Source organism: Lontra canadensis, unplaced genomic scaffold, assembly GCF_010015895.1.
Source record: "Lontra canadensis isolate GAN:19392208 unplaced genomic scaffold, GSC_riverotter_1.0 scaffold93, whole genome shotgun sequence".
NCBI lineage: Eukaryota > Metazoa > Chordata > Mammalia > Carnivora > Mustelidae > Lontra > Lontra canadensis.
Window position 1 is genome coordinate 3,547,757 of NW_022631087.1, and position 23,698 is coordinate 3,571,454.

A 23,698-nucleotide genomic window follows, 5' to 3' on the forward strand; every position below is an offset into this window, starting at 1 on the left:
GCTTTCAACAGATGCTCAGAAAAATAAAAGCATGGAGAATTCTGGCCTGTGTTCTAACTTCCATCAACCAAACAGAATTTATGAGTCTTGTCTGTAAGATGGGTGCAATAATACCTATTTCCTTGGGTTCTTGGGAGGATACAGTGAGGGGAATGTAAGTGGAATGCTTTTACATACTGAGAAATGTCCCAGAGATGTCATTAGAATGCTGGCCAGCTGCCTCCTTGGAACATGGGGGCTGAGGTTGGTGAGGGAGGCAGGACCCCTTTCACAGCCAATTCTTTGGATTTCTGAAAAGGTGTTGGGATATGACAGGAGTATGTATCTGGTGCAGTGTTGTGGAGATGTTGGAATGAGTGATGTGACTGGCTGGATGGAAGGTTTTTCTGTAAAGGCATGAACGGTGGATCAGACAAAAGGTGAATAATAGGTGGCTTTACCTGGAGTGAAGGCCCTGGGGTGGTTAGGTCAGTGACTAGGACTGGATCAGATCCCCACAGAACAAATACCAGCAAGCTTTCGGAGCCCTGGTCTTCTCTTATGACATTCCTTCTCCCACAGATGTACCGAGGCTTCACCAAGATGCCCCACGTGCAGTATATCCACACAGAAGCTTCGGAAAGTCTCTGTGGCTTGAAGCTAGAAGTCAACAAGTACCAGTACCTGCTGACAGGTAATGGCCAACTCTAGCATCTAGGCCAGGGTTTGGACAAGGCCCACCAGTCCTTTGCTTCAGAAGGATAGAGAAGTAGAGTTGACGCAGACGTGTCCTTAGGACCTTGGCCACCCACCCAGTAAATTGTAAGGAGTATTGTGTAGAGTGCATCTTGCTTGGCTTGTGGTGGGAACTCGAGGCTCTGCACGGAGACTGGGTTTTAGTCTTAGCTCCACCACCGGCCCCGCTGAGGAAATGTAATTTTGCGTAATTTTGTAGTTTCTCAGCTTTACTAGATTATATAAATAAAAAAGGATTGCTAGTACCCATTCCTCTGTACCTCACAATCAATCTATTTATTGGGTCTATCTTTGAAAGTTGCCCACCTTGAAGCAGTCAATGTGGTAAAGGAAAAAAAAAGGTCAAAAACAAGCAACCACTGATGAGGGAAGGGGCAAGTTGACCTTAGTCCTAGCTCCAGCACTTCACGGGTTTAAGACCTTTTGCAAATCCCTTAACCTCTCTGAGCTTTGTTTTCACCACCTCGAAAATGGGGACACAGTTTGGTGTTGGGCAGGGTGAAACAAAATCATAGGATTAGAAAGTTCTTAGCACAGTACCTGGTCTAAGGTGGGTACTTAGGGGGTGAGGATTCTTTCGTGGCTGGGCTCTGGACAAAACAACTCTCCTCTTGTCCTCTTTCCTCCTCTAGGCCGTGTCTATGACGGTAAGATGTACACAGGACTGTGCAACTTTGTGGAGAGGTGGGACCAGCTCACCCTTTCCCAGCGCAAGGGGCTCAACTACCGGTATCACCTGGGCTGTAACTGCAAGGTAAGCCCTGGAGAGGGCAGGCAGGGGCAGTGCTGGCTCACAGCCCCAGAAACATCAGTTCCTGCGGTACTGGGCACTGGGCCCTTGTGCTAAGAAGGGCATGAATGTTGGGCCAGGGCAGAAGGGCAAGTCTGAACAGGGGTGGTGAGGAATGTTGCCCCCAGGCTGAGCAATGAAGAAAGCTGGGGGGGGTGGGGGGCGGAGAATGCCTTTCTGCTGTCATCTGCTGCCACCATGCAGCCCACTTGGCAGCTGCAGGGTCACAAGGACTCTTCAGCATCCCTGGCCCCTCCTGTGGTTCAAGGTTGTGGCAGGTGCAAGACCCTTACGCTGACAGGTCCTGTTGAGCAGTCTCAAGTGGACTCACCAGGGAAGTTCCCTCACTGGTGGCCCCTGCCACAGGTGGGCGAGCTGGCACAGGACTGCTGATACCAAATACTGCAGGACATCACTCTTCAATCAGGCCTAATTCCTTGACTCAAGCACAAGGCCATGGCACACAGCCTTCCTGCTGTGGGAGAGAGCTGCCCTGTTCTCTCACTAATTTTCACAACTCTGTGTGGTTTTAATTACTACTATGCTCATTTTGCAGATGAGAAAATAGAGGCTCAGAGAGCTCAAGTAACTAACCCCAGGTCACACAGCTCACTGAGTCTGGTTTCTCTCCCAGGGCAGCTGGATGCCCAAAGTTTTAATCTTTTTAATTCCTCAATTCCCACAACAACTGAGATCATTCATCCTTGCCTATTGCCATTGAGGAAGCTCTCTCAAATGTCTAATTCCACCACTTTTGGGCTCTGTAACCTGTAGCAAGTTACTTAACCTCTCTGAGCCTCTATTTTCTTATCTGTCAAGGGAACTCAATCTGTGTTAAGAACTAAAGAGAATAACATAGAAGCACTGAGCAGAATATCTGGTACACAGTGGTACTTAGAAAGTGTTAGTGTTACTTCTATTATTTTCACTAAGGGACCGACGTGGCTGGGCTCCACCTACAGTGGTATGCACCTAGACTTGAGGAAGCATCAGGACTGGGTCCCCCATGACAGAGTCCACCAACCTTTGGATATTCTCTAATTGCAGATCAAATCCTGCTACTACCTGCCTTGCTTTGTGACCTCCAAGAATGAGTGCCTCTGGACCGACATGCTCTCCAATTTCGGCTACCCTGGCTACCAGTCCAAACACTATGCCTGCATCCGGCAGAAGGGTGGCTACTGCAGCTGGTACCGAGGATGGGCGCCCCCGGACAAAAGCATCATCAATGCCACAGACCCTTGAGCACCAGACCCTGCCCCACCTCACCTCCCTCCCTTCCCGCTGAGCTTCCCTCGGACACTAACTCTTCCCAGATGATGACAATGACATTAGTGCCTGTTTTCTTGCAAATTTAGCACTTCGAACACTTAAGGAAAAGTCTATGCTGTCATATGGAGTTTATTTGGAATCATCCTCCTGGCCCCACACTACCCCTTCTTTTTGGCCTTGACATCACCCATTTCCACGTGGGAACTTTTGGTGCCATGCCAGAAAGAATGAGGAATGTACACTCCTCTTCTTCGTGATAATATAATCTATTTTTTTAGGAAAACAAAAATCGAAAAACTACCCCATTTGGGCATTGTAACACCTACCCCTCTCTCTTCTTCCCCACCTCACCAACTCCCAGACCCTTCTACCTTGGACCTTCTCCTCCACCCCAGTACATAAAAGACACAGACAAGGAAGTTGCTGAGAGGTCAACCGTTTCAGGATCAGTCCAGGGCAGCAAGCAGATAGACTCAAGGTACGCAGAAGATCTTATACACCAAGGAGATGCTACTGCATGTCCCAACCAGACTGTGTCTGTCTGTGTCTGCACGTAAAAGTGAGGGAGGGAAGGCAGAGACGGCAGGAGAGGGTCTGAGAGGATGCAGCACACACAGTTCCCCCAGGCCAGTGCTGCTGGGGTTGACCAGATGTTTCTGAGTCTGGAGCAAGCAGCCAGGCCAGAATAACAGAACTTTCTTAGTTGTTGAAGACTTAAACATCTGCCTGAGGTCAGGAGGCAATTTGCCTGCCTTGTACAAAAGCTCAGGTGAAAGACTGAGATGAATGTCTTTCCTCTCTCTATCTCCCACAAGACTTCCTCCTGGAAAACTCTTTGGTAGATTTGGCCAGGAGCTTGCCTTTATGTAAATTGGAGGAATACACACCGTACACTATCCACAGATATAGCCAAGTAGATTTGGGTAGAGAATACTATTTCCAAAGTAGGGTTTAGATCACCTAGGGGGATGTGTTTGTATACACATTTGCATATACCCACACGGGGACATAAGCTAATTTTTTACAGGACACAGAATTCTGTTCAATGCTGTTAAATATGCCAGTAGTATAATCTCTTCTATTTTGTTGTCGTTGCTTGTTTGAAGAAAATCATGACATTCCAAGTTGACTTTTTTTTCATTTTAATTAAAATTTGAAATTCTGAACACCCTTGACATCCCTCTAACTGGGGTCAGCTGACCTCTGTCCCTCTCCTTTTCTCCTGCTTCATGTTTGGGGCCTTCATTTAACTGCCTTACTGGCTTGGCTCAGGTGGGAGATGAGAGTTAGTGTGGGTCAGGGGCCCCAGGCACAAGAGGGAAAGCTGCGAAGTGTCCTGCCTCAGCTAGATGGCCACTTTCCTGGGTTACGAGACAGCCTGCTCTTCTTCCCACAGCTCACTGGTAGGCAAACACCATCTCCTGAGGTCCTTACCTCATGGGATTAAAATCAGTGGTCACTGGGAAAGCCTGACTCTGCAATCAGCTGTAGGGATTTTGTTGTGTTGTTTTTTTTTTTTAAATAAAACTATAATATAAGTTCTCTGATTAAATAAAATTATTTTAAGTATTGAAAGTGAGATGCCAAGTGTAGGTGATAATGTATACTTTACAGAGTTGGGGGTGGTAGGTTGGTAACATTTAACATGATTGCTCTGTCTCTTTTTTCAGATTATGGGTATTTATCCTCCTAGTATTTGTATCTTCAGTTCATTCCACTTTAGGAAACAGAGCTGCCAATTGAAACAGGAGAAAAAAAAAAAAAAGAAGCAGACAACACAGTGTAATGTCTTGAGCACACAAACACACACACACATGCACAAATGCCCAGGCAAGGTGTTTAGCAGAACCCCTCAGTGGGAAGGCAGTAGAGGCATCTGGCTTCCATAGGATCCATTTTATTATCTTGTATCTTTCACCTATGGTCGTGCCATCTGGCAGGTGGAAAATGGGAGGCTTTGCCTTCTCAGTGCAGCAGTATAAGCAAAAGCAGCTGAGGTCAGCAGGCCGGAGGTTCTTAAGAAGTAAGCCCCAGCCTTGGTGTTCTGAGAATTTCTAGATTTCAACTTCAAAGTTTTCTAAGGTGGAACCCCTGGTCCAACTCACACAAGTGCCCTCCCACAAATGGACAACAGCATCCCCTCTATGAAGCATCAGTGATTCTTGGTCCCTGATGGGGCCACCTCCACTCACACAAGGCGGGACCTGGGGTGAGGCCTGAGCATGAGTCATCTGAAGTTTCCCTGCAGAAATGTTGTGGAACCACAGTTCCATCTGTCAGGCCCTGGCAAAGAGATAGCAGGTCCTGGGCAAAGAAAGGTCCTTTGCAAAGCAATGTTGGCAGAGGGCGGTTTTTGAGCTTTCTATAAGCTATAGCTTTGTTTATTTCACCTGTTCACTTACTGTATAATTTAAAGTCATTTATGTAGTTGAGACACTTCCGTATTTCAATCATATCGTGAACGTTTTATTTTGCTAAATCTTGTGTCATGTGTAGGCTTTAATATGTGTACATTGTGTTTAAGAGAAAAAAAATGGAACCCACATGCCGCCATTTTCCTGAATCAAATTCTACAGTGGAAATGAGGGTAAAATACTTCTACTGTGCAGGCAGCTCGACTGGCGAACTGGAGAAATGAGAAGGAACTAGCACTTGAGATTCATCTGTCCCCCTCCCTTTATTGGCATCCTAGTGCTTTCTGGAGTAGCAAGAAGTACTTGCTATTTTCTTCTGAAAATAGCAAGTAATTCATGTCCTTGCTCTATATCAACTGGCACTGGGCAGTCTGCTGGTCAGTCCCATTCTTCTTCCCCTTGATCTTTGACTACCCAATTGGGAAGCCATGATTTCTCCTAAAAATCCAGAGCTATGGGAGTTGTGATTCCAAGACCTCTTGGCCTCATCTGGCCATCTCTTCTCCCTCCCTATCCACCTATCTAGAAAGCACTACACCCAGCCTCTCTCCTCTCAGACCTGTGTTCCATGTGGCTGGGTAGATAATACTGGAGACTTGTCCTTAACTGTCACCCAGCTCCAGACCTACATCATGGCAGTTTAGGTGTAGCCCATGAGCACCAATTTTCATACGATGGTTCTTGAACAATTTAAGAAACAATTGGAATAACTCTGTCTCAGAGACACTGTGGCCCCCTGGGAGATAGTACCCTCCCCTGCCCTGGCCTTTCATCTTGTGTTTGATGGTCGCCAACATGGATTACCCCAAGATGGCACCTGAGTGTTTGGCTCCTGGCTACCGAAGGTAAAAATATCACTACAAAAGTTTCACACAAGGAAAACACTTTAAAAATCTGATGACAGATGCAAAACAAAATGTGGGAGTGTAGGGGAGATGGATATCAACAGCCTCTGAATTGGCTCTTGGGAGGTGTGAGGAGAGGAAGAACTTAAAGACTAGTTCCTGCTTTGAGGGGTGGGCTTCATAGATTCTCCCAGGCCCACACCTTTCCCTTTAGCCAGTCTGCTGTCCTGAGACCCAGAAGTGATGGAGAGAAACCAACCAGAGAAAACCCTGTCTGGAAGGAATGTATTTGTTGCTAAATTTTGTAGCACTGTTTACAGTTTTCCTCCATGTTATTTATGAATTTTATATTCCGTGAATGTATATTGTCTGTAATGTTGCATAATGTTCACTTTTTATAGTGTGTCCTTTATTCTAAACAGTAAAGTGGTTTTATTTCTATCACACACCTGCAGTCTCTTGCCTCCTTATATCCTGACCACCACTGGGAGTAATATAGCCTTGGAAGCTGGTCCTGCCTGTCCTGGCTGCAGGCCTATGCATGTTCCCCTCCATTCATTCACTTCAACAGCCTGGGCCCACCATGCTCTAGTCCTTTCCCAAGGCTGGAACAATTTCAAGAGTGGCATTGTAGATTTCCCTCTGACTGCTAATCCTGGCCTAAGCTTGCTCCCTGATTCCACAGTCAAGGTTCTCCATAGCTCTACAGAATCTGGATCTCTATCTAATTAACTATTAGTAACCTGTACAGGTATTCCCAGACCAGACATGGCTTTCTTATTTTCTTCCTAAGAATCTCACACCATGGAAGTGAGAGGGGATGGCTGAAAACATCAGTGTCCGATGCCAAATGCCTGCCTGAAATTCCAAGTGTGGCTCAGCCTAGTGGGGAATGCCAGGAAATCAAGAGGTCCCACTAACTGGTGAGCTCCTCCCAGAGCTTACATCTGGATCTATTATCCTCAATGGGCTGGGTTGGCTCCAGACCCCTCACCCAACTTTCATTCCATTGTTGACAATGTTCCAGGGTATAATGCCCCTATTTTAAACTACTCAACTTGTATCACCTATCATATGTCAGGCATAGCACTCTATATACATGAATACATTAAACTTCAAAAACCCAATGAGGTTGCCCCACTGTCCTCCATAGTTTCCAGCTGAGGAACCCAAGTCTTGAGTTAATTCATTGCTCAAGGCTTAGTACACTGGCAGTCTAGGATTCAAACTCATTCTGGCTTGATGATAAACCTTGACTTTTCTCTACTGTGTTCATGTTTTGTTGGAATATGCCAGGTTCCCCAAATCTTCATATTCTAAGCAGCACATCCTGGATTCTAAGACTCTTACCAGATCAGATATAAGGGAAAGATAATCAATGGAAACCTCTTTACTTGTTTTGACTGCTCTTCCTTGGAGCTTGCATTCCTACCCATCGGTGCCTCCAAACAGAATCGTCCAGGTCAGCAGCCTGAGCTTGGATTCTACATCCAGGCTGCAGTCCCCATCTAGGACATTTGGATACTGTGTTAACTACCCTGTTCCCCAAGGTTCACATTCCTCACGAGGCAAGTATGGGTCCATGGCCCAGCATTCCTTTGACCAATTTAAGAAGACACCAACCAAACAAGCACACACATCACAGGGTATCTCCAGCTGCACAAAACTCTTCTGCCCAACTTCTTCTGGCTGTGGAATGGAGAACTCTCCACCCTATCCAGAAAGATGTTAACCTCCCCACCCAGCTCTCCTCCAAATGAGAGGCTCTACCATGTGCTCCAAGCTAAGCTTCAACCATTTCCCAGAGACAACCTCAGGTACATCCAAAAGTCAAAATGCAAAGAGAACATACAAAGAAACTGCCCTTTGATGATCAACACCAATAAAATACTACTGTTTTTTTCAAAATGCAAAGAGAACATACAAAGAAACTGCCCTTTGATGATCAACACCAATAAAATACTACTGTTTTTTCAAAATGCAAAGAGAACATACAAAGAAACTGCTCTTCAATGATCAACACCGATAAAATATTACTGTTTTTATTGAGATGAGAGTTGAAACCAGGTTCTGCCCAGGGCTCAAGGGAAACAACTTCCAACTTTTGAAACATCTTTTATCTTTATTATCAAACTTTGTCTCCAAAATGCCAGCTCAAGTTGTCCCCAGATTTGCTGAAAATTCCCAATATCCCAAGGAATGCCATCCATCTTTGTCATTTACCCTGCTACCTGAAACTTAACCTAAAGTGTTGATTCTTTCCCTAGGAAAACCAGGCATTCCCACAGGACACCACAACTCCTCCTTAGAGCCCAGGTAGTCAGGGAGTGACCCCTTAGCTCACTCCTCCAGCCAAAGGGATGGAAAACATGGGCATCTGTGTTCATTCCGTATCAAGAAGTTAATCAGAGTGAAAAAGGGCACTCACCATTGGCTTATGGTTGGGAAAGAATGTTTGTTCCACAAGTGGGAACTTCTCAGGACCCAAGGAATGGAAGATCTTAATGAGTTGAGAGAACTAGGAGAGAAGAAAAAGAGCATTGGTCAATCATTGTTATCCAGTATTGTGGAACCTCCCACTTGATCCCAGGCCTCAAGTAACTGACTGTTCTGGGCTGAGCTGCAGTAGCTAGTCCCTGTTTACAGGATAAAAACCAGATTCTTTGGCCAGAAGTTCATTCTCTCAATCATCTGGCTGCATCAACCCTTCATTTCTTCCAGGCCACTGAGTTTAGCTCAATTACATTTAATGAGCATTTACTACACACTCAACATTTCACACAAGCACAACCTGCTGACATTCATGCCACAATCCCAGCCTGCAAAGCCTTTTTTTCTAGAGAGGTAGGACTATGTAACAGTTTATGGTGTAGACTATGGATTCAAATTCTCCACCACTTACTAAATGTGTAGCCTAGAAAGCAAATCCATTCGTAAATGGAAAAAATAAGGAGATCCAGTAATACACAATGTATGAAAAGCTGCCCTTGGTCCCTAGGAGCACTCAAATGTTAGATCCCAGCTAACATGTTGAACAACGTGGATTTGAACTACACAGGAACACTTACATGCGGATTCTTTTCAGTAAGTATAATTCAGTGCTATAAATGTTATTTTCTTTTCCTTATGATTTTCTTAACAACATTTCCCCTAGATTACTTTACTGTAAGAAAACAACATATAATACATATACTATATGAAATTGTGTTAATTATTTATGATATTAGTAGAGCTTTCAGTCAACAATAGGCTATCAGTAGTTAGGTCCTGGGGGAGTCAATTATTATGCACAGATTTTCAACTGCACAGGGTGTTGGCACCCCAACTCATGCACTATTCAAGGGTCAACTCTATTTTTTCTGCTTTTACAACCACACTCATTTCCAACTGCTTGAGCAGCATCCATTCCACACCTGGCTCCTCTTGCTTCAGCACAGCCTCGTTTTGCCATAGAGGTAGCTACCATCTCTAGAGCGGGAGGGTAAGCTCCTGGAAGGCAGGTCTTGGACTTACATTTTCCTCAATTATGCCACACCACTCAGCACCCTTGGGAGCTCACTTTGTGCTCAGTACTGTGCTTTAATATTTGCATACAAAGATTAGCATAGGAGACCAGGCCTTGAGGGAAGATTGTGGGCAGGAGGCTGAGATAATAATGTCTTGCTGGAAGAAAGCAAGAGGATTGAGGGGCCTGAAAGAGGGACAGAATAGGGGTCAAGATGATTCCCTGGAGCCGATGACACAAGAGAAGATGGAAGGGTACTCTAGGTGTGCAGTGAGAGTAGTGCCCTGGAGACACTCGGTGGCTGTCATAGCTTTGATCTTGGGTATAGGGCACAGTGAGAGAGGATGACAGAGGGTGATCCATGACAGACCATTGGGAGTCTTAAAGGCTGGAACAAGGAGCTTGGAATTTACCCAGAAAGCAAAAGGGAAATCCTAGTGGTCATTAAGTGGAAAGGGCGTGGTAAATTCTGATCAGGAAGAAGGAGTAAGCTATAATTTGTGGTCCAATGGCTAGAAGGGGCACTAAGTCTTATACCAGACTGACTTGGAGTAACTCAACACTAATGGCTCAGACAGAGAGAATGCGTAACTTAAGAACTTTTTGCATCACACTAGAACTGGCCTGCAAACTCTTGGGGTACAGTCTGCAGGTATGATGCTACATTGAGTCCACCTAGAGGGTTTGAGGGAACTCAGAAATATGGGAAATGATGGGGGATCCCTCAGTTTAGAGAGAAGGATACTGAAGTCCAGAGAGAGAGGAAATCTATGATCAAGCACATGAGTTTTGGAGATGCCCACCACCAGTTTCCTCATCTGTACAATGGAGATATTAGAAATACGTACTTATCAGGGTGTTTCTGAAGATCAAATACAGTATGTACATTAAGGGTTCAGCACAGGACACAGGGCTGATGAATGGTAGCTGCTGCCATCACGATATCCATGTGGAAAAGCAAGGGGGTGTGGGCTAATACTATCTAAGACCCTTCCGGACAGTGGCATCAAATCTGGGATGCTATAAGCCAAAAATCTCAGGGTAGAATGAGAAGGAGACCAGAACCATGAAAATAGTGGTTAAAAATTCTCCACATCTACTAAATTAATCTATATATTCATTCAATAAATACTGAGTGCCAACTCTGCAGAGACCTTGATGGCACCCAATATTTATTGAATGAATATAATAACTGTCCCCATGTGTTGAGTGTATGCTTTATGTCAGCCAAATGTATTCACTCATAACCCTACCAGAATGACCTTATTATTATCATCATTTACAAATATGGAAAATAATCTCAGAAGGGTTAAGCAAATTGCTCAAGATGACACAGCTCATAAACCGAGGCTCCTGGAACTAGCCAGTCTGGCTCCATAACCCATGTTCTCAACCACCGTCCTACCACCAAGAGATCAAGCAGAGGGAAACAAGAGACAAGATGGCTAGAGCTCCACAGAGCACATTGTACATATCCCCAGCCTCCACCTTCCCTATCTCCCTTCCCTGCTTTATTTTCTCTTGGCACTTATATGACATATTACATATTTGGCAATTTATTAATATACTTACTGTATGTGCCTCTGATCACTAGAATATAAGATGCATGGGTCAGGGACTTTGGTCTGATCTACTCACTGCCATGTTCCTAGGACTAAGAACAGTGCCTGGAACATAGCAGGTGCTGAATAAATATTTGGTGAGTGAATGAATTACTTCTGGTAGGGAAGACAAACAATACACAAAAGAATGGAAAATATATCCTTCTAGATGGAGATAAGTATTGGGGGAAAATTAAGCAGGGTAAGGGAATTGAGAGTATTGGGGGGAATAGAGGGGTGGTATCCTAGGAAAAGCCTCTCTTACATGTAACATTTGAATGGAGATTCAAATAAATAAAAGGATGAATGAAATTTACGAATACAAAGGAGAGAAAATTAAGTCTTGGGCTTTGGGGAGATATGGCTTCAGGTTCTGGTTTCATCCCTCATAGTTTACATGACCCTGGGTGAGTTCCTTAGCGGCTCTGAAGCTGAGCTTCTTTTTCTGTCAAATGGAGTAATGATGTTCACTTCACATGACAGCAATAGTTTGAGCACCAGGCAGCACGATTTTCTGGTACATAGTAAGTGCTCAATAAATAGTGCCCAGTGTTAACAAAAATGATATAATTTAATATTAGTAAGAATAATATCCCTCTTACCACTAATGTTATTATAATATAACACTATATCATACTATGTTCATACTATGTTGTTATATGATACTTGTTAGGCAGTAATTACCAGAAGGGGCCTGGGGTCCAATCTGCTTATTCAGTTGCTTAAAAAAGACCCACTGTTGAGGCCTCCATGCTGGATCATGGGCCTATTTCAGGGCTGGGAGACCACCCACTGCCAACCCCCTACCCCACTCTAGGTCAGCCTGGACCATCACCTACCACCCAGGGCTTGCTGCAGAAGTTGTAGACGGAGTAGAGAGAGTTGACAGCAGGCAACCCTCCATACTGGAGGCCAATGACCAGACTTCGGTAGTCTTCACCCAGGGCCATGCTGTAGGCATGCTGACGGACCAGGATGAAGTCTGGCTTGAAGGATCTGCAAAGAGAAGGGCCCGCAGCAGTGTTACTACATGAGGCATTGCTGAAACACCAGGGCATCAGATCACAGCCTACAGGGGATAGCAATGACCTGGCATGGGTGCTGCCAGCCCAGGAACCTCAGTTCAGAATGGGGATGGGGTGGGGGAATGTGGATGGGGACAGTCAGATGCAAACACACAGCAGCTACAAAATGAAAGGCCTGAAAAGAACTCATATTTTATTCATTTTCTTTTTTAGGTGGTTTTTTAGATTTTCTATATTGAACAAATATTCATTTATTATCAGAGGAAAATGTGAATGCACCTCCATTTTATAAGGCAGCACCTAGTACCTTACCGAACTCTCATAACTGCCCAAGAACATGGGCAGTGCTGCCAGAAACTCCATTTTACAGAGGAGCACTGATAAAGGAAATTTTCAACTTTCAACGTTTGTAGGCCCTGCTCCTCAGCTCCCAGGGAAGCTATACTCCAACATTTACCAGGGTCAAAATGACTCGGCGAAACCTCAAAGCACAGGCTCTATGTCTGCCCCAAGCGCGCATGGTGTATATCTGCTTTGTTAAAGAAAATAACCAAAAAGGAACATTCTGAACACAAAGATAAAAAAAAGTAAGAAACTTCCCTGGTTCCAGTAAGACTCAAGTCACACAGCCTTGCAAATATTATAAACTTAAGATAAGGCCTGCAACTTTCTGAAATGTTCTTTGTCTAATAATTTGCAACTTTTTATGCAAAATATATATAAACCTACATCAAATGTTCCCTTACCAGAACACTCTCTTCTTTGTGAAGATTGTGTATACTCTTGGGCTTGAATAACTCTTTTTTTATTCCAAAATTTGTTCATTTTGTGTCAACAGCACCTAGAGGCTCACAAAGATTAAGTCACTTGCTCAAAAAGACATGCTGCAGGTACATGGCAGGTTCAGATACGTGTAGCCTCATGGCCCTAATTCTCAACTACCATGCATCATGGTATGTATATATACATATACACATACACACACACACACAACATGTGTACATTCATATATAATCTGTGTATTTCAAACATGTCTTGTCTCTTTAAAGTAGCAGCCTCTGGAAAGCAGCAAGAATATTAATGTGATGGCCAAGAACACGGCAGTCTCTTTGCTGGGCCCCTTTGGAGACGTGATAGTATTCACAAGCAGACATGGGTAAGGTTGGGACTATGTCCCCACTTTGTAGATGGGAACACACAGCCCAGAGAAGTTACAAACTTCCCCAAGTCACAAAGCTGGGAAGCAGGAGAGCCATGTGTGAACTCGGGTGATCACTCCAAGTCCATATTCCCTCCATCACATGGCTCCAGGTGAATGATTTCATACACTCTTTTACTTGCACTGCCAAGGATCCATCTATTTCCAGATTCCTCACTTCTAGGTCACACAACAAAATCAGCTTCACAGTGCATAGGTGGTTTACCCTTAAAATGGTATGATATGCTTATCCTGAGTTAGACACTTAGCTTCAAATAAACTATTTTTCTTTAAATAATTCAAATTCAAGTTAAAATAACTGTCAAACGGAAAGGACTTGCCCCATTGGAGACAGAAGGAAAGAATGAGCTGCAGGTGCAGATACTTCTCAAATTGGTATGAGGTTGGGTCTCCTTGTACACTTCAGGGTCTGGTGCCAGGGGAGCAGTGGTGAAATAAGTACATGTTGAAGGAATGAATAATGTACATGAACATCATCCTCTTGTCCCTAAAGGAAATGGTAAAGTTCTCCCCCATGGAGCTGTAACTCATTCCAGGGAACCAGGTGGATGGTAACATGTTGGGTATGGCTGACATTGTGGTCATGGAGATGGTCAATCATGTCACTCTGTAGTTAGGGTCAGAGTTGGGTTGGAAGCTTGTAATTATTATGTCTATATCGTTATTGCATTCTTAGAGCTGAACCAGTCCAACTAATGTATTTTACAGACAGGGAAACTGAAGCCCATAGCAAGGCAGTGATGTGTCCCAGGCAAAACCATGCCAGAGCACGTCACACCCAAGTCTCTCCTCTGGCTTTCCTGTTCTTTGTGTTCCAATTTGCTGGCTCTTACAGCAATAGAGAAAGAAGAGAGGAAGAGGCAAGTGGTGTGTTTCTAATAGGGAACTGATGACGACTGCACTCACAAAATATAACTATTTTCTGCTATTACCTGATTTTAAAAGCAATATATGTTCGCCATGTAAAAGGAAAAAAAGCTTCAAAAACACAAAAAAGTAAACAAAATTACCTGTAATTCTCAACGGGAGAAAATCCCTAATAACCTTTTATATGTCTCCTTATATGTACACTACAATCCGATTATCTATTTTTAATGTATATAATGTACATTCATACTCATACTTGATTTCATGCTCTCTATTTTCCAAATAATATTTTAGTGTGAGCATTTCTCTACAAAATATCTTCAAATCTTCAAAATATCTTCAAAAATATTGTTTCTTACAGCCACCCAACAGTCTACTGAATGGATATACCATAATGAAGTCAACTTGTCATCCACTATTATCAAGTAGGCTGTTTCCAATACTTCATACACGTACATGTTTGCACACAAATCAATGAATTCCTTTTAAACTATTTCCTTAAGATAGATTTTTAAGAAGTGAGATTACTGGCTTAAGGGGTATGAAATTTTTTTTTTAATACCCAAACATGTCCCCCTTTCTAAAGACCTAAGCCGCCGGATGCACATGACAGTGCCCACATCACTATGGCTTCCCCAGCACAGCAGACACTTTTTTAATTTGATAAGTAACTTCCCCCAAGATACCCTATATCCCCACTGCTATTTTAGTTTGCATTTCTGTGACTTTAGTGAGCGTGAGTACTTTCATTAAAGATGTGCATTTTCTTTTCTGTAAAAGTCTGCTCACAGAGCTCTGAGTATAGGGTGCTGTCCTTTATCACACTGTCTTGTGTGGCAATATTTTTGCTAGTTGTTTGTTTGTTTCCCTTTTTTTATGGCTATGCATCTTCAAAAAACCATATAAACACATTTTCCATTCCCTCCTAGTCAAATCTATCAGTCTTTCCCTTTTGATTTCTCTCTCTGCTTTGATGATCAGAGGGTCCTCCAGGCCCCTGGTTCTCACAATGAGACACCCCTTACTCCCAGCAGTGTGGTTTCCCCCACAGATAACAGCAGTGGCAAACCTGGTGTCTCACTGGGGTAACTCCATTCTGCCCCAGGAGGAAATAATTAAAGTTTTCACGCTGGCTAGCCTGCCAGGTTTTCAGTGTTTGTGGAGAACTCATAAGAAAGACACAGCCTGGGGGGAAAATCTGGCTATCTAGAAAAAGAGGGAGCCCTTCCAAGATATCATCCAAGAGAAGTATCTGAGGGCCTGTGCTGGGATGGCCCCATTCCAGTCCCAGATATTATGATGTGCTTTCTCTCCAGGACTTCAAGAACTCACCTCTAAATTGGAATCTTTCTAATTCTTTGAAATAAAAGTAGTAGTCACCCCCTCTTTGTCTTTAAGGATTTGGAAATCTACCTCAAGATGCTATGTTCAAAGTGCTCTTTCAAAATTCTACAGCCCTTCCCTGCTTAAAAACCCCTTCTAGGCTTCCTCTTTCTGACAGCATATCCTAAGCTCCTTACCATGGCAACAAGACCCCTACTCACCTCTCTATCCTCACTTTTTACCTTTCTCCCTCCCTCACCTCCACTGAGCCACACTGACACCTTCTCTTCCTCTAACTCTCTCCTGACGCTCTTCCCCAAATGGTGCCCAGGGGGCCTCATCCTTATCACTTACTCATTAGCTAGGGTTCATTTCCACAAAGATACTGATCTTGGTCTCTCTATTGAAATTTGCGTCAAACCCCATATTGTCCTACTTTCCTTTCTTCACAGCACTTGTGGCAATTTTATTTCTCCGGTTTATCTACTTAGTTTTTTATTATCTGTCTCTTCTCCGCTAAAGATGACAGCCCAATGAGAACAGAAGATCTGCCTGTCTTGAACAAAATAGAGCATACCAATGTTGTTAAATGGATGACCAAGTTAATGAATGCATGTGTAAATGAGGAAATAAATGAATGGGCAAGAAGTGAAATGACCACTGGAAAAATGAAGGACCTCTTTACCTGTACTCCTAGAGAAGAGAACTGGTGCTGATAGAGTTGCCAGGATATATCATGTGGCCCCTAACAGCTAGGGGCTACCTTACAAGGGAAGATGCTCTGTATTCCTAGAGATATATTAACATTATCAAGAAAGTTTTAACCCTAGGGAATTCAAGATGGACCCCATGACCTCTTCAGATTCTCAAGTATAATATGTAAAAAATAAACACTTTCTATGAGTGATAAACCTGGGCAAACCAGGCACATATTACAGTTCAAATGCTGCCACTCACTGCTGCATAGAATGCACAGGGTCCTTCCTGACAGTCTGTGATAGGAGGGATTTGCAAGGAATGCAGAAAAATTAGTAACTTGAACCAGGCGACCTGTGGCATGAAATCCCTCCCTCCATACCCAGCACCTCAGCTTCTCTATTCAGCTGGGGAATGGCCAAGTCCTAATATTACCCCAACATCCAAGGATGTGGCCACCAGCAATTCTTAGGCCCTGGCAGTGGTCCAAGCACCCTGGTAGAGGCTGGAGACTCTGAAATGACAGGGACTTGATCCCTGTTTTTAGGATACTCACAATCCAAGAGGAGTTGGGTGCAGTTCCAAAGGACTAGGACTTACAAAGTGCCGCAGTAAGTAAGTGAAATAATAGAAGCATGTAGAAGATTAGAAGATTTGGTGGACCAAAGAAGTATTCATCTCTGTCTGGGGGTGAGTGGGGGGTCAGCATATGCTGGAAGGCTTGGGTCTTGAAGAAAGAGTTGGGATTTGTCATTTGGGCAAGGTTTTGGAGGTGTTCCAGGTAGAGGGAATGGCCCCTGTCTCCATCTTTTTCTTCTGAGTTATATGACCTATTAAGTTCCCTTTGTTGTCTACACTGGTGAATTGGGTCAGTTGCTTGCCATTACTTTTGCTCTGACTGATAAAGGGAAGAAGTGGCAAAGTTTGCAATTGGTTACAGGAGTATAATGCTACTGGAGTATAAGGTCTGAAGTGGTGGCAAGAGATGAGGCTGGGTAAGAAATCTCAACAGCTCTCATGAGCCTCTTACTGCGTCCTTGTCTCCTCAGTCCCACTGAGTCCAAGCCCTGTGTCTTTCATGCCTGGGCAAGAAGGCTGCCTTCAATATCACACATCCTGGCTGGAGCCTATACCTGGGTTTTCTTGTACTTTTGGCTTTAAATATGAGCTATGTTATTTGCTTTCCTGATTCCAGATCTGAGTGGCTGTCAGCATTGAAGAAGAAATCAAGGACAACATATAATTAAATGGTAGAGATGGGATAGGTGATGCAGTGCCGGAGATTACGGGGTGCATCAGGGAGTGTCAAGAGACAGGCAGCCGAGGGCTGAGTGACTTTTAACCATCAGAGAAGTGTAATGACTCCCTCAAATATGCAGAAGCCTGTGGTAGCAAGAACAGATCTTGGCTGGGCTTCGCCTGGGACATAAGTTAATGAGCAGAAGCCTCATTATTCTCAGCCACTTGACTGCAATTTTATAATGGTCCCTTGTTCCCCAAGAGTCAGAATGACAACGGGTGGGGATGCTGCTGTTTTGGATCACATGACCCATCACACCAGATCTGACCCCAGCTGTGTCTGGGAAGGCTCCAGGCTTTCTGACATTGGTGTCTACCAGCAGAGTGGCTTCCGGTTTCTTCTGAAGCATCTCCACACTTCTTGGTCCTTCTCCATCCCCCTCCATGTCTGAAAATTCAACCCTGGGTACAGAATCCAGAGAAAGGAGACCTAGAGAAATGAGCACGGGTGTCCTGAGAAGAAGGGAGGAGATCAAAACATTGCAATGGTCTCCATGCTCCTGAAGGCTTATGGATGACCGTCCTGTGACAAGGATAAAACAGAGGAGATTGTGTACACTTTGCAGATGGAGGGCCATATGGAAGGGCTTTGGGAATTAGGGATGCTTCCTGCCAGCCTGAGGACTGCAAGAAATTAGTCCAGGCTGAAAAGAAATTAGGTGGCAGCCAACCAAGAGTCTGGCAAGGAGCGGACAACAGGATGCTGCAGTGAGGCCTGTGGGGCCTGCACAGCGGCTGCCAGCTGCACGGCATGATGACGGTGGGGAAGGGGGCCCATGGGGTGTATGGATGGCTGGGCTCTCTGAAGAATCCCGGGGCCCCCTTTGTGAACCATCAGGAGGTTAATAAAACACAGACATGACTTGCTGGAGGAAGGAGGCTTCCTCATCTCCCTTCTCAAGTCTCAAGAATCTTCCATCTCTCTGTCCTGGTCTCTTCCTTCCCTTTCATTTCAGAGGAGTCCTCTCTGCTCTATCCTTGCTCTAACTTCTTCTTCCATCACTCTGGAGATCCCATATGTTATGAATTACACTGTGTCCCCCAAAAAGATACACCAAAGTCTTACTCCCTGCTACGGGTGAAAGTGACTTTATTTGGGAATAGGTCTTTGCAGATTTAATCAAGTCAAGGTGAGGTCATACTGGAGTAGACTGAGTCCTCATCCCATGACTGGTGTCTTTAGAAGAAAAGGGAAATTTGGATACTGACACACAGGAAAAGTAGAATGCCACGTGACAAAGGAACCAAAGATTGGAGTGATATGTCTCCACTCCAAGGAATGCCAAGAACTGCCGGCAACCATGAGAAGCTGGCAAGAGGCAAGGAAGGACTGTCACCTGCATCACTGAGAAGGGAGTGTGGCCCTGACCACACCTTGACCACAGACTCACAGCCTCCAGAATGTGCGACACTACATTTCTCTTGCTTGTCACCCAGCCTGTGGTGCTTGGCCACAGCAGCCTGTGGTCACGAGTACACTGCACACCTAGGCAGCATTTCCTAGCCACCTTCAGAGCTTCCTGGATTTCTTTGCTCTTGTATGTGGCTCCCCACAGCTGCCTCCCCACTTCCCAAGACACAACCCCAACCCCAACAATAAAGAAACCTCTGCTTTAAGGCTGAGAATGAATTGCTGGTTAAGGAATGTTCGTATGTACATGGAAGAATTAACAAATCAACACATTGATAAATGCAAGGAGATGTATTTGGAAGGATGTTTACCAAAATGCTAACTTGGTTATTTCTGAAGGGTGGGATGGAAAACGGGGGTTATTATATTCTTCTTCAGACTTTTTGGTACTATCTGCATTTAAAAAAAGGAGGGGGGAGCACAGAGCATTTTTATAACCAGGAAAAAACAATGAGGTTATCTTCATTTTGGAAAAAAATGACACATATAACAATGATGTAATATCATGGAAAATGCTTATGGGACAATTTCATGTGACATAAAACAATGGAAAAGGGAACACAGTAAAAATGATGGTCCTGGAAGAAGAGATGGAAAATTCCTAATTTGTGAAGGTGGTGAGACTGCTGGTGATTTCTTTTGTTTTGAAAATTTCCATTGACCAAGTTGACCCTTGAACAGCATGGGTTTGAACTGCTCAGGCCCACTTATACTCAGATTTTTTTTTATAAACATAGTACAATAATATAAATGTATTTTCTCTTCCTTAGGATTTCTTTAATAATATTTTCTCTAACTTACTTTATTGTGAGAATATAGATAAACATAGTACACAAAGTAGGTGTTAGCTGTTTATATTATTGATAAGGCTTCTTATCAACTGAAGGGTATTAGTATTTAAGTTCTGGGGGAGTTGGAGGTTATATATACGAATTTTTGGCTGTGCAGGGGATCAGCACCCCTAATACCTTCTATATTCAAGGGTCAACTATAATACAGTTCGGGCATTAACCAAAACTTTAGGTTGGCATTGATAAATGAATGTGAGGCAAGCTCTTCTACTTGGCTTGGTGGCTATATGCTTAGCCTCTTCTTTCTTCCATTGCTACAACTGTTGGACAGGGCAGTCTATGCCTGCTGTCCCAGTTCCCATGTACTTATCTCCACAACCCTCTGCATCTGGCTCAGCCTCCTCTCCACCTCTCTGAAATCACATTGAGGTCACTCCAAAATGCCAAACTGAGATGCAATGACCTCTGCTATGTCCTCACTTTCCCTGATTTCTAATAAAAGCTAACATACCAAGAACCTCTATTCCAAGCCCTCTATATATCGTCATTGATTTAAGTCTGACAGCTGGTGTTATCATCCCCATTTTCCAGAGAAGGAAACTTGAGGCACAGAGTGGTTGAGAAACTTGCCCAAGTCACACATCTGTTTGTGGTGTAACCATGAGTCAAATCTGAGAGCTTCCTGGCTCTAGAGAAGGGTTTCCCAATCTCTGCATTATTGATATCTAGAGCTGGATAATTCTTTGTTGGGGGGGGGGGGGCGTCCTGTGCATTGCACAGTGTCAGGAACATCCCTGGCTGCTACCCACTAAATGCAATAGCACCCCCATGTCCTGTTGTGAGAACCCAAAATGTCTGGAAACATTGTCAAGAGTCCTCTGAGCAGCAAATTTCTCCCAGTGGTAAACCCCTGCTGTAAAGCTCCTCTGTGGCCTCTGCAGCATGATCTTTGTCTTCCCCTCCCAAATACTTCCTCTCTGCCTCAAAGACACCCTCTCCCCTTGTTTCCCAGATACTTCTTCCTGGCTCTTCACTTCACCATTTTCTCCCTTCCTGCAGCTTTTCTGCAAGCCTCCATGTTGGTTCTTTGCCTGTGGAATCATCTCTGTTCAGGAGGTTTGCCACCTTGTCCTCAAAGGCAATAGTGAAAATGACTCAGGTTTCGAGAGCACTCTCTCTGTGCCAGGAGTCATTTTTAAGCTTTAATTAAGCTATCTTTAATCCCCACCATGATCCTGCATGGAAAGGAGTATTTTTAAGGAACTAAAGCATGGAGAGATTAAGCAAAGCAAGAACAAGGTCCACATGAGACTTGAGTGATTCAAAGCCAATGTGCATAACCATGATGCAACCAGCACTGTCCACCCACCTGAAAACTCAGCACTTCACAATCCCTGTGCCGGGGCCCAAGTTATCAGCCTCCCTCAAAGTGGATCGCTTGACTTCTCTTACCCACCATGCTCCAAGGATCTCAGGATCTATCACCCTGAAGCCATCTGCAATTCTTCTCTCTGACACCAACTGTGTAAGGAGCCACCAATGTTGCTGATTCTCCCCTCCAGAAGTGTCCCCCTCTTGCTCTCATTTCCCTCCCATTGCCTCATTCCCAGGACACCTCAATAGACCCTCAGCTCCTCGTCCCTGGGATCATAGTCTCTTACCTTATTCCTCTCTGTAGCACAGGGCCTGGCTCAGAATCCAGACTGCTGAGTGTTATTTAATTTCCCTGCCTCTACACCAGGGATTCCAAAGCTAAATGCCACAGGGCCCAAGCAGGTGACCTCAGGGCTGGATGAAGTGCGTTAGCCTTGTCCAGTAGCTTTCCCCAGTGGTATCCTTCTAACACACACTCTGTTTCCATAGCAAACACATAGAACTATTCTTAATTTCCACAATGTACTCTCTGGCCCTTCTGGCACACACCTTGTACCACCTTTCATTTTCCCACTTTTGGTAATGACTCGAGTACAAGAAACATTTCATACTTTATAGGCAAGCATAATCTCTTTGATAAATGGCAGCTAACATAGGCCTCTGCAGAGAGCAAGGCAGGGTAGAGGGGGCTGGTGAATGAGAGAACAGCCTGAACTCCAGCCATTATGGCCACGTAGGAATGAGGTCCCAGGTGGCCCTAATGACTTTTTGTTGAAACCCAAATCTGGATATTTATATGAAATCCTCAAAAACTTAAATGTTGATGACTCATTCAAAAGAAGTTTTAAAAATCACCATGCAGACTGGCACCAAAAATAAATAAAGCAGGATTTCTATGGGGAAAATCTCATGAAACTCAAGGTTGCACCTAAAGAAGACCATGGAGACCCAACCCCAGCAGTGTACGTGGAACCAACTCCACAGTCCACGTGGAAATACTTGGGTCTGGTTTTACCAAATCCTCTGTTTTTAAAATGAAGCCAGAAACCTGCCTTTTAAGAGATCTTTTGCATGAAATCTGCCTTTTGTAAAAGTGCTGGACCACACTGGGTGGACAAATCCAACTTTCCTGGACAGGTCATGTGGCCTGGAAGTGGTCAGTGCATGATCTGCAACTTGGGGAGGTAACACTCCTACTGCCAACCACTTCTGCATTCCACTCTTGGACTGATCTTCAAATCCTGCTTTCTTCATGCTACTTGGCTGCTGCTCAAAGTCTTCCAGGAGCCTTTCCTGCCAACAGATGGGAGTTCCTACTTCTTTACCTGGTAATCAGTGCTCCTCAGAAAGTGGTCTGGTTCTCCTCTTAGCTGCATCTCCTCTGCCTGGCCCCTGGCTCTGCTGCCCTTCACATTTATCTTCTATTTGCTCACAAATGCACTCTGTCCTTGACACTCCCCATGCTTAGGAATCTGCTTCTCGAAAACTTGCTGAACTCAAACCCCACTTCCTCAGTGAATTCTCCTTATCTTCCATTCCTGTCACCCTCAGTAGTGTCTTAGTCACGTGGAAATTATCCATATGATGTCTTCTGACAGCTCACAAGTTGTGGCCATCTACTTAACTCTTCACCTGTTCAAGGGTATCTCCTGGGGACAGAGGTCTTGCCTTGCCCCTCAAGTCTCTTCTTCACAGTGCCCAGAGAGATCTTTGTAGGACCCACATCTGACCATGTCAGCATCCTGGACAGAGGGCTCTGAATGCTGCGCACTGTTTGTAGATCAAAGCCCAAACACTTTTGAATGAAACACAATGTCTTACATTCAGTATGGTTTTGGTCTACTTCTCGAGTTCCACTGAGGCCATTCCCTGGAATATGCAGTATACTCTAACCACATGGGACCACAGCTATCCCCCAGAAGACTTGATTTGTTTTGTGTTTGAAACTCTGTACACCCTTGGGGAAAATGAAATGGATGTCAAAGGACCATTCAGACAGAGCATTGTGGAAATTAAGAATATTTCTTAGTGTTTAATATGGAAACACAGTGAATACCCTTGCCCACCTGCCTGCTTTTAAAGATCTTTAAAAGATTGCTTTTAATAATACCTCTCCTGTAGAATGGGCTGGATTATTCACTTCTTGGGAAAGCTAGTGTTAACTAACCAACACCCACAGACACCCACACACACACTAGGAAAATGGTGAAGCTCTCTGTAACTACCAGGGGTTGGTATTTATGTTTGTAGATCCTTCCCTGAGTGCCTAGCAGGTGTCCCAAATGCAGTAGGTGCTCTAGAGATCCACATGGGAAAGGAGTGCTCTCTGGCTTTACTTCTCAGGGTCTTAGACCATTTAAAGTCAACAACACTTCAACAACTACCAGGAAAAAAGAGGATCTGAAGATGCCAAAATGGCAGGCAGAGTGAGGGGAAAAGAGCAAGACATGAGCTAGTCCAGCTTTGTCCCTGACTTGTCATGGGTCTCTGAGACTGCTGCTTCTCTCTGGGTCCCGTTTCCTTACTGGGAC

The 23,698-nt window shown here is 44.4% G+C and overlaps 2 protein-coding genes across 3 annotated transcripts in view; one reads left to right on the forward strand and one right to left on the reverse strand.

The window, feature by feature from the left end:
- The window catches only part of TIMP3 (TIMP metallopeptidase inhibitor 3), a 57,617-nt gene extending 51,115 nt beyond the window's left edge, over positions 1–6,502 (forward strand). Inside the window, exons 3-5 of the mRNA XM_032836532.1 lie at positions 562–673; positions 1,368–1,489; positions 2,573–6,502. Coding sequence (XP_032692423.1) covers positions 562–673; positions 1,368–1,489; positions 2,573–2,770 — 432 coding nt within the window. The 3' untranslated portion in view covers positions 2,771–6,502. The remainder of the gene's footprint in view (positions 1–561; positions 674–1,367; positions 1,490–2,572) is intronic.
- The window catches only part of SYN3 (synapsin III), a 449,127-nt gene that overhangs the window by 289,099 nt on the left and 136,330 nt on the right, over positions 1–23,698 (reverse strand). For both annotated transcript variants that reach the window (XM_032836530.1, XM_032836531.1), the window contains exons 5-6: positions 12,002–12,158; positions 8,485–8,574 (exon numbers count right to left, since the gene is read on the reverse strand). In XM_032836530.1, the coding sequence (XP_032692421.1) occupies positions 8,485–8,574; positions 12,002–12,158 (247 nt within the window). The remainder of the gene's footprint in view (positions 1–8,484; positions 8,575–12,001; positions 12,159–23,698) is intronic.